At 38.7% G+C, this 10,214-nt stretch overlaps 1 protein-coding gene across 25 annotated transcripts in view; it reads right to left on the bottom strand.

The window, feature by feature from the left end:
• Positions 1–244: 244 nt before the first annotated feature.
• LOC107854622 (lariat debranching enzyme) overlaps positions 245–10,214 on the bottom strand; it is a 32,059-nt gene continuing 22,089 nt past the window's right edge. For all 25 annotated transcript variants that reach the window (XM_016699650.2, XM_047402504.1, XM_047402511.1 and 22 more), the window contains 5 exons: positions 3,225–3,407; positions 2,081–2,199; positions 1,819–1,958; positions 1,405–1,524; positions 245–549 (listed from right to left, as the gene is read on the bottom strand). In XM_016699650.2, coding sequence (XP_016555136.1) covers positions 416–549; positions 1,405–1,524; positions 1,819–1,958; positions 2,081–2,199; positions 3,225–3,407 — 696 coding nt within the window. In that variant the 3' untranslated portion in view covers positions 245–415. The remainder of the gene's footprint in view (positions 550–1,404; positions 1,525–1,818; positions 1,959–2,080; positions 2,200–3,224; positions 3,408–10,214) is intronic.

Raw genomic sequence — 10,214 nt, 5'->3', positions numbered from 1 at the left:
ATTTAAACTAAAATATGCCCGGCCCTACATATAATGACGTTACCTACAACTTCCATCTCAGACTAAGGTAATGTGCACAACCTAGGGTTTGGTATTAAACCAGCAATACTTCAATACTAGTAAGGGTTTGGTGATCACGCAAAGGTGATGAAATTAGTTGTCATCACCTACCCATTGTCTCAAAGGTTCTGCATACAGTGTGAGAGCAAAAATAGAAGATACTAAGGTCTAAAAATGGCCAAAATGATGGAAAAGGGGCGGCATTTCAAATGTCAAACGATTCTGTGAAGTGAAGCTGCCCATTAAAACTGCAGCTTTCATTTACCCTTTTAGGGGCATTCTTCGGAAGAACCTTTTACATAAATTTATAGACAGATAGAAACTAATCATGACTGTTACAAGGAACCAACAAAAACTAATTAGGAAGATCTGAGGTTAAGATTATTCCTTCTTCAGCATCTTCTGGGTCAGCCTCTTTTAAATCATCCGTATCATCCACATCATCCACGTCATCTATGGGTATATCTTCAATATCATAATCAAAGGAACCTGAAAATGCATTAAAACTTGGTAAAAGTCGAGCCAAGTTATTGAAGGTTACTGTTATCTAGAAAAAACATGCAGCTCTTCTAGAACATAAAATATACATCAAAACAAAAAGTACGAGACTGAAAAGTTATGACTCTACTATACAAGATATCTCTATACTAGAAACATGTCAAGTACACTAAATTAAATTGCACCACATACCGATTTATAGAGTACAAAATTGCTGACAAAAGAAAATGTGAGTGAATTATACATGGTAATATACACAGTTTTCACAGCAGAATACGTAATTACAGGTCTCTGGCAGCCGCAGGTAATGCAATTTTAAAATCAACCAAGGGAAATTTATGAAAGGTAATAAACTGTGACACACCTAACTAGTAGTAGAAGTTTTTAAAAGTAAAGGAATGCAGGGTAGAACCTATTATTCTTATAAGGGATTACGTATAAGAATTCTGCTTGTCAATTCTTAATGTACATGGAATATTCCTAAGTTAACCAGACCTTAGGCTTTAGCATCAGTTCATTCTTGCACAAGCTATTTGAATCCTTTGCGGTGGTCAAATATATTACCCACTAAATTGTATCTAAGGTGGCACTATATTATGTCAGCGAAATGTTTTTCAGGAAGAAAAGTGAAAATGCTCTATATTGTATGTCAGAATCATTTTTCCAGAAGAAAAATGTAGACAACCACATATGTCTATTGTTAGAACTTTCGGTTTCTTCTTTCCCTGTGTCATAATACCCAAAGAGTAGTAAATAAAACTTCAACCAGTGTCAGTTGAATACAGATAATGGATCATAAATCAAAAGGCTAAATCATTTTACGAACAATAGAGGAAGAACGTTTACATCCTGAAGCAAAGGAGGCTGGAATTGCAGCAGGCTCCCTGGATTCTGGCATTTTATTGAGAAGATAGTCAAGTTCCAGAAATTGTAAAAGACCTTCTGTCTGAGGGTTTTTATAGAAACCTGTGAAGGAATCAGACAGGAGAAAGAATCAGCATCCACATTGCTATAAACTATCATGCAATATACTACTAGATAGAAAATGAACTAATACTATGTTAAAAGATCATAGACTTTAAAATGAAGATAATAGCGAGCTTCTACGGGACAAATTTCAATCTCACTTGTTGAGTCGTTCAGGACAAACCCAGTTTGTATTCTAGATGATTATGACAGACTCAATTGACCACACTGAGCATCTTATGAAATAAATAAAAGTAAGCAGCATAGATAATGTCCTGGTGTCCAGAGCATCACCATGGAAGAGACCATCAGCAACAGGTTGAGAAGGATTGTAGCATGGTGCAGTCTGAACAAATTCAAACGGCCTGGGTCCTCTTGCCCGTAGCTTATTTCTTACAAACTGGCGGCACTGTTCTATGTCAAGATGTGCATTACTACAATCAAAATAGAGGTGTTATGAGCTCATTTCCCTGAAACAAGATTAAAAAACAAAAACTTTGAAATGTACATTTCCCTGAAACAAGATTAAAAAACAAAAACTTTGAAATGTACATACTTATAGTTCGCACTCCTGATAGTCAAGGGCAAGACAGCATTATACTTTGTTGTGATAGCCAACCATTCTTCATCAAGTTGAAGTTCATGAGGTCCTGGTCCCGACTCAATTTCAATAACCTATAAAGCTCAGTGAGTCACACAACATTAATTTAGGCCAGACACAAATGTGCCCCTTAAACTTCTCCGATTTTTTTCATTTAAACACTTGAACTAAGATTTGTACCCATTGAACACTTCAACTCAGTCAAATTGTGTCTATTGAACACTTATTCCACAACTCTAAAACTTAAAGTGCATGAAAATCACTTGGTGTGCCTTGGCAAGTAAAACCATCGATAAAAAGGACACGTCAGCAAAGATAACAAAAAAGCCAAAAGAAAACTGAGTAATCTGAAAAGACTTCTGTAAATTTCCTCTCTGATGAGGCTATTTTCCCAAGAAGCAGAAATAATTCAGATATGGAGCCTCGAAAATTCGGTGGAAGAAGAAGAGATACTAAGATTTGAGTCACGAAGGAGTTCCTAGACTTGGCAGAATGATATTGAGGAAAAACATAAATTTACCGGACAGTATTTTCTGGTGAAGTCCAATATATTCCAGACTCGGATTATACAGATCAGTTTTCAGAGACTTTGAAGGAAGGATTTTGGGGTAAAAGGAAGAGAGGAATAATATAAGAGGAAGGGGTCTGATGGCCGGCACTATTGAAGATGCGATTTCACTTGAATCTGAAGAAGAAGATTAAAGTGTGTATTGTTGTTCTAGATGATCTCTACTTATTAACAGTAAGAAAAGAAAGAAGAATTCACAAAAAACATTTGCTGATGTATTTCTTCTTCTCATGAAACACACAAGAAGAGAAGTTGGAAAAAATGGCCAGAAGTCAATTTTCTGACAAAACTCTATTGTTCCGGCAATCATATGCTCAAGTTCAGGTGATACACACGCAACTTGCCAAGTCACCGAGTATTTGATAGGCACATTTTGAGAGTAGATGTAGTGTTCAATAGGTTATATGCTTAGTTTAGGTGTCAAAATGAAAAATTTTCGACAAGTTTAGTGATTGTGCATGTTTTCAGCCTTAACTTTATGTGCAAACTATAAAAAGGTCTCGACTCAGTAAACAGGGTGCAGAGAAATACCTGCAAAAACTTTCTACCAGGAAGGCACTTATCGAGGGCAAGAAACTTCGTGGAATGACCACCCTTCTCATGCTGAACTAAAGCAGCGAATTTGCAGTGCAGATGTGCAGAAAACCAGTAAGGAGGTCTCAACTTTCCCAGTAATTCTGCAGCAGGTTTGCTTCCCAGAGTTCCTTCCTGAATCTGAAAGAGTACACATCACAAATACTCGGTGCAATAAGGGACCGAAAAAATGAAATGAATATAATTCTACACCTCACAAGACGAATATGACACGGGGGCAAAGAAAGTAAAGAAATGTACAGACACGTGTGCTACTTATGGTTTCAAAGATCCATACTACAAAGATGACAAACACAGTTCCTGTGAACAAAACAGATATGTAGATATGTTAAACTGAAAAGAACTAATTAACAGAAAGTCAAAGGATAACAACTATTAGACCAAGGAGTTGGCCAATTAAATGTGAAAGGGATTGGAAATCTCAAGTTCCTAAACAAGCCTGCTGGCTAATCAAGAGTATACTGGATTCTAAACCAATCCTATCACAACTCTTTATCCTTCAGCCTGGAAAGATTATCATTCGTCAAATTTATTATGCTAACCTACCAGATGTCCCAAGAGTTCCATGGAAGACTGTTATGTATAGAAATGCAGCCAGACCTAAAGCAAGATTCACTACTTGTCTGCTTTTGTGGGGGTAGGATGCTTACAGCTGAACGCTTGACCAAATGGGGGATGCAAATTGATCCTAAATGCTCTTTATGCAGTACGTATGATGAGGCTAAAGAGCACCCATTCACACAATGAGAGTAGACTGCGAGAATATGGAACAAGTTGACACAATGGACCGAGATACCACAGTTCACACCTACAAATTGGGCTCTACATATAACATGGTTGACTGCAAATACTCGAGGGGACTCCAACAGAGCTCAGATTTTCAGGCTGCTGTACTCAGAGACTGTCCATGGTATTTGGATGGAGAGGAACCTGAGATTGTTTGAAAAAAGTAGTAGAGACTGGATGAATGTTGCCAAGGAGATTGGGTATGTGTCGTGTCCGAGCACCTCCAAAAATCAGAGTAGTCCATAGTTGTAGATTTTAATTTCTGGTTTGTTTGCTCAGCTAGTTTGTAGGAGATGGCAGGTTTTGTATAACAAAAATGCTTACTTTTGGTGATTTAATAAAGTTGACAGTTACCAAAACAAATGTGAAAGGGAAGAAAACAAGTGAGACAATGAGGTTGCTCCAGTGGTAAAGCACTCTACTCGAACAAACTGAAGGTGTTGACTATTCAAGCGACCAAGGGAGCAAACTGGGACTCGGTAGTAGTCATTCTTGACTTGGGGAAGGAGGTTTCTTATATGTGGAAAAAAAGAAGCAAAATAGTAGTGGTCTTAGTCTTGCTGAACACCTCAAGAAACGCATGTCATGGAAAACCGACTACCTTAATCTGCAGACAGAAAAGCACCCACTACGCAAGACTTCAGTAGGGAGCTTAAATGCTTGCACATGATAAAATGCACCACACAATTTTTTATCTTTTACAACTGAATCCTCCTGCTATTAAAAAATTGAGATAACATGGAAAGAAAGAAGATGAAATGGGTGGTCAGGCCTAGCTCTAATAAGATGAATCAGCAGCAATAGGCTAAGGCCAATGAGGAGATTCAAAAGATTCCAGAGGACAACTCTGCACACATCTCAACAAGGGCACTCTCAGCAGGAAAATCAGGTTGCGCAAGTGAGATCTTCTGTACCTGTGGTAATTGGACCTCCAGTTCCTGTTAAAAACTTTTCCAACAGAGCCAGATTGATGAATCTGACAGAGATGACATCTCAGTTATGTGAAATGCCAGATTACCAACAAGGAAAAAAACACCAAACGCTGAGAAAACAGATCCACCTAGCAGCAGCACTACAAATAGCATGAGCAAGTAAGTCCACGAAATTGACCTTTCTGGAGCCTCAGATAGATTATGGAGGAAATGGTTGATTTTAAGGATCCCAAGGAGACACAAAGCCACAAAAGATAATGCAAGAGGGCAGAAAGACTGAATCTAGCCATAAGAAATATGCAAAGGAGAATAAGCACACCATTGCCATGCCTACTGAAGGAGGCCCCACAAAGAACACCCCTGAAGAACCCAAACTAGTGAAAAAGGACTCCAGTGAATATGATTCAGAAAAAAGCCAAGAGAAGATTCACACTTTTCTGATAAGGAGGATGGAGAGGACAATGAAGAGTGCAATTCCACTGATGAAGAGAAGCCTATTAATGCCTTTGCACCACAAACCTCGTGTAATAAACATGAAGTGGAGGATGCAGTGACATAACATAAAATATCTTGATCATGAGAGGAAATCTATCAGCAAGAAGTAAAGGTATAAACCAACAAGTGGGCACCTCAACCCTTGGGAGAGAGTGGTTGAGCGGAGGTTGAGGAGGGTCGTGTCCGTTTCAGAGAATCAGTTTGGATTTATGCCTGGTCGTTCGACGAAAGAGGCAATCCACCTGGTGAGGAAATTGGTGGAGCAGTATAGAGAAAGAAAGAGGGATTTGCATATGGTGTTCATCGACCTGGAAAAGGCGTATGATAAAGTTCCGAGGGAGGTTCTTTGGAGATGCTTGGAGGTGAGGGGTTCCGAAGGCGTACATCAGAGCTATTAAGGACATGTACGATGGAGGGAAGACCCGTGTGAGGACGGCGGGAGGAGACTCAGAGCATTTTCCAGTGGAGACAGGGTTGCACCAAGGATCGACTCTTAGTCCATTCTTATTTGCATTGGTGATGGACGTGTTGACACGGAGCATTCAAGGCGAGGTGCCTTGGTGTATATTATTTGCGGATGATGTAGTGCTAATTGATGAGACGCGGGGGGTGTAAATGATAAATTGGAGGTTTGGAGGCAAACCCTTGAGTCCAAGGGGTTCATGTTGAGTAGGTCCAAGACGGAGCATTTGAAATGCAAATTTGGTGACTTGAGGCAGGAGGATGAAGTAGTGGTGAGGTTGGACTCCCAGGATGTCTGTAAGACGAACAGTTTTAAGTATCTTGGGTCTACAATTCAGGGGAATGGTGAAATCGATAAAGATGTCTCTAAACATATTGGAGCAGGTTGGATGAAATGGAGGCTCGCCTCGGGAGTGTTGTGTGATAAGAAGGTGCCCCTTAAGCTTAAAGGCAGATTCTATAGAGCAACAGTACGGCCGGCCATGTTGTATGGGGCGGAGTGTTGGCTAGTCAACCACTCTCACATCCAAAATTTGAAGGTGGAGGAAATGAGAATGTTGCATTGGATGTATGGGCTTACTAGAGGGGACAGAGTTAGGAATGAGATTATCCGGGAGAAGGTGGGGGTAGCTTCGGTAGATGACAAGTTGCGGGAAGAAAGACTGAGATGGTTCGGGTATGTGATAAGGATGGGTGCGGATGCCCCAGTCCGGGGTGTGAGAGGCTAGATATGGATGGTTTCAGGAGGAGTAGAGGTAGGCCGAAGAAATACTGGAGGGAGGTGATTAGACATGATGTGGAGCAGCTCCAGCTGACTGAGGACATGACCCTAGATAGGAAGGTGTGGAGGTCACGAATAAGGGTAGAAAGCTAATGGGAGTGTGTGGGTTGTAGCTTGCAGTCCGGGGTGTTATGGTGTAGCCGGGTTAGTAATCTAAGGCTTGTACATAGGTGTCCTTGGTTTGTGTGTGTATGGTACGACTAGGTGGGGCCCTATGTCTTATGTCTTAGTTCCTATTTTCTTTTTTCGTGTCGCTCTTACTTTCGCGTATTTCATATTTCTCTGATTCCAATTTACTATTTCTTATTCCTGATTTTATTATGTCATCCATTCACTTGTTACTATCTTTTAGCTTGAGCCGGGGGTCTATCGGAAACAGCCTCTCTACTTCTTCGGAGGTAGCGGTATGGTCTGCGTACATCTTACCCTCCCCAGACCCCACTTTGTGGGAATACACTGGGTTTGTTGTTGTTGTTATTGTTGTTGTACTAGAGCCAAAAGGAAAGCTAAGCAATCTGTACTACCCCCTAAACCTTTAATGATTAGTGCAATTATATGGAAGGTTAGGGAGGTAAAATTAAGAGGAGCTTTTGAAGGATTGAATTTTAAAAAATTGTGTACAAATTACCATTTATTGCTTTACAAGAGCCTTTGTGGATGATGTTGATATTCGGAGGTATAAGAGGATCCTTGATTTTGAAGGTTGCCACTTCAACTGTAATTGAAGAACTGGTTATTTGAGATTTCTCTCTCTGTAAATATTAATTTTTTTTTGATAAACGGTAATTGTTTTCTTCAGCGGGAGTGCCAGCAACCTTCAAAAATTACAAGGGCAAGTAATCACAATTATAGAGAGCCTAAAAAATCTACTAGCTATCATACTTCATCTGTACCCTCCTCTTTACACCAAAAATACAAAGTGGCAATCTACTGTTAGGATAATAGACATGATATCTATCCAGCAGATTTTCTGGACAAATTTCAGTGATAAGACAGATATACAACTATCTGGACAGATTATCTGGAGAGATTTCAGCACAGAGATTTCAGTTATAAATGTGTAATATTTGTAAATATTTGTGTAAATAGCTTTTAATACTTAGATATAGGAGATATTCTTAGAGATGTAATAGTTAGGAATGACAGATATTAGGGGATTCATGGCAGATCTTTAGGGATGTACAAGGAGAAGTCTTTCTATTTAATGACAGAACTCTCAACTTGAGAGATCATTCAGCAAAATTGATATGGTATTAGAGCCTTCTTTTCAGCTTTGATTCTTAGTGTCTTTCATCCGTGGTTCCTTTCAGAATTTTTATTTTTAAAGTCTTAGTTCTGCTTATCGCTTACTGTTGACAGTCAATCCTAAGCATCTTAGGAATCTCGTCTTGGTCATTCCGGTATCATTGTGTTTCTGTCTCCCTTAGCTAGTCAAGAACATGGCGTCACATTAGTTTGAGTCCTTCCATGTTCACTCTGCCTGGGAATTTCAATTTCAACTATTTATCACCGGAAAAGAATTATGGGAACATATAGATGGAAATGATCCTGCTCCTACCGATTCTACAAAGCTCGATCAATGGAAGATTAAAAATGCTCTAGTGATGACATGGATTTTAGGGTCATTTGACCCTCTTATTGTTCTTAATCTCAGGCCATACAAGACAGCAAAGGCCATGGGATTACTTACAAAAGGTTTACAACCAAGAACATAGCGCAAGGCGCCTTCAGCTAGAGCATGAAATTGCTAATTACTCTCTGTTCAAGATTATTTTCCAGAATTTCAAAACTTATGGGCTGAATTTACTAATATTATTTATGCAAACTACCTGCGGAATTTGTCTCTGAAATTCAAGCAGTTTATGAGCAAAGCAAGAGAGAACAATTTTTTTTTGATGAAATTGCGATCTAAATTTGAGAGTGTTCGCTCTAACTTGATGAATCGAGGACCGTCTCCCTCTTTAGATATCTGTTTTAAGGAATTACTTCGTGAAGAGCAGGGTCTTTTCACACAATGTTTTCAATCAAGAAAACGTTCAGTCTATTGCATTTGTTGCTCAGAGAAAAGAAAAGGGTAGAGATATGAGCAAAATTCAATGTTGGAGTTGCAATATGGCCATATTGCGAGCAATTGTGATAAGAAGTTTTGTAATTATTGTAAACAATAGGGGCATATAATCAAGGATTGTCCCACACGTCCTCAAAATCGTAGGATCAATGCCTTCCAAGCGAAGATAAATGGTTCCACTTCTGATAACTCATATTTAACAGAAACTAACAACCAATTTGCTACTCCGACAACTGGACAAGTTCTTACTACTGAAATAGTACAACAAATGATTATGTCAGCCCTTTCAGCCTTGGGGTTACAAGGTAAGGATATTACATCTAATTTTTGGCTTATTGATTCTGGGGCTTCCAATCATATAGCCAACTTAACTAGTGAGCTAAAAAGTGTTCGTAAGTATCATGGTCTCTCACAAATTCAGGTGGCCAACGGTCGTAATTACCTATTACCAAAGTTAGGGATATTACTCGAACTTTCAAGAATGTTTTTGTATCACCAAAGCTCTCCACTAGTCTTATTTCAGTTGGTCAATTAGTAGATGACAATTGTGATGTGAAATTTTTTCATAATGGTTGTCTTGTGCAGGATCAGGTGTCAAGGACGATAATCGCGAAGGAGCCTAAAGTTGGAAGATTGTTTCTTATACACTTTTCCATTCCTCGTGTTCTATCTTTTGCTTGTACTCATACAACTAGTAAGACGGAGGTTTGGCATAAGCGTCTAGGACATCCTAATTCTATTGTGTTGTCTCATTTATCAAATTTTGGTCTGTTAGGAAATAAAAATCGATTTCCAGTTGCTTCCTTTGATTGTTCTACTTGTAAATTAGGCAAAAGTAAAACTCTTCCTTTTACTAATTTTAGCAGTCGTGCTACGAAGTATTTTGATGTAATTCATAGTGATGTTTGGAGCATTTCACCAATTGTTTCACATGCTCATTTCAAGTACTTTGTGACATTTATAGATGACTATATAGTTGGTTTACTTCTATCCAAATCTGAAGTGTTTTCCATGTTCAAGAAATTTTTGGCTTACATTGAGAATCAGTTTTCAACATGTATCAAAATATTAAGATTTGATTCCGGTGAAGAATATATGTCTCATGAATTCAATAATTTCTTGAGAAAGGAATCATCTCACAAAGCTTTTTCCCATATAAACCATAACAAAATGGGTTGCTGAGCGTAAAAACCGTCATCTTTTAGATGTTACTCGTACTTTATTGATTGAGTCATCTGTACTATCTAAATGCTGGGTGGAAGCTTTGTCTACTGCTGTTTATTTGATTAATAGACTTCCATCTAAAGTGTTAAATCTTGAGTCTCCATATTATCATCTTTATCACAAGTATCCTAACTACCATAGTTTTCATACATTTGGTTGTATTTGTTTTGTGCACTTAC

Source organism: Capsicum annuum, unplaced genomic scaffold, assembly GCF_002878395.1.
Source record: "Capsicum annuum cultivar UCD-10X-F1 unplaced genomic scaffold, UCD10Xv1.1 ctg2352, whole genome shotgun sequence".
NCBI classification, from domain to species: Eukaryota; Viridiplantae; Streptophyta; class Magnoliopsida; order Solanales; family Solanaceae; genus Capsicum; species Capsicum annuum.
This window is presented reverse-complemented; position numbering and strand designations above follow the sequence as displayed.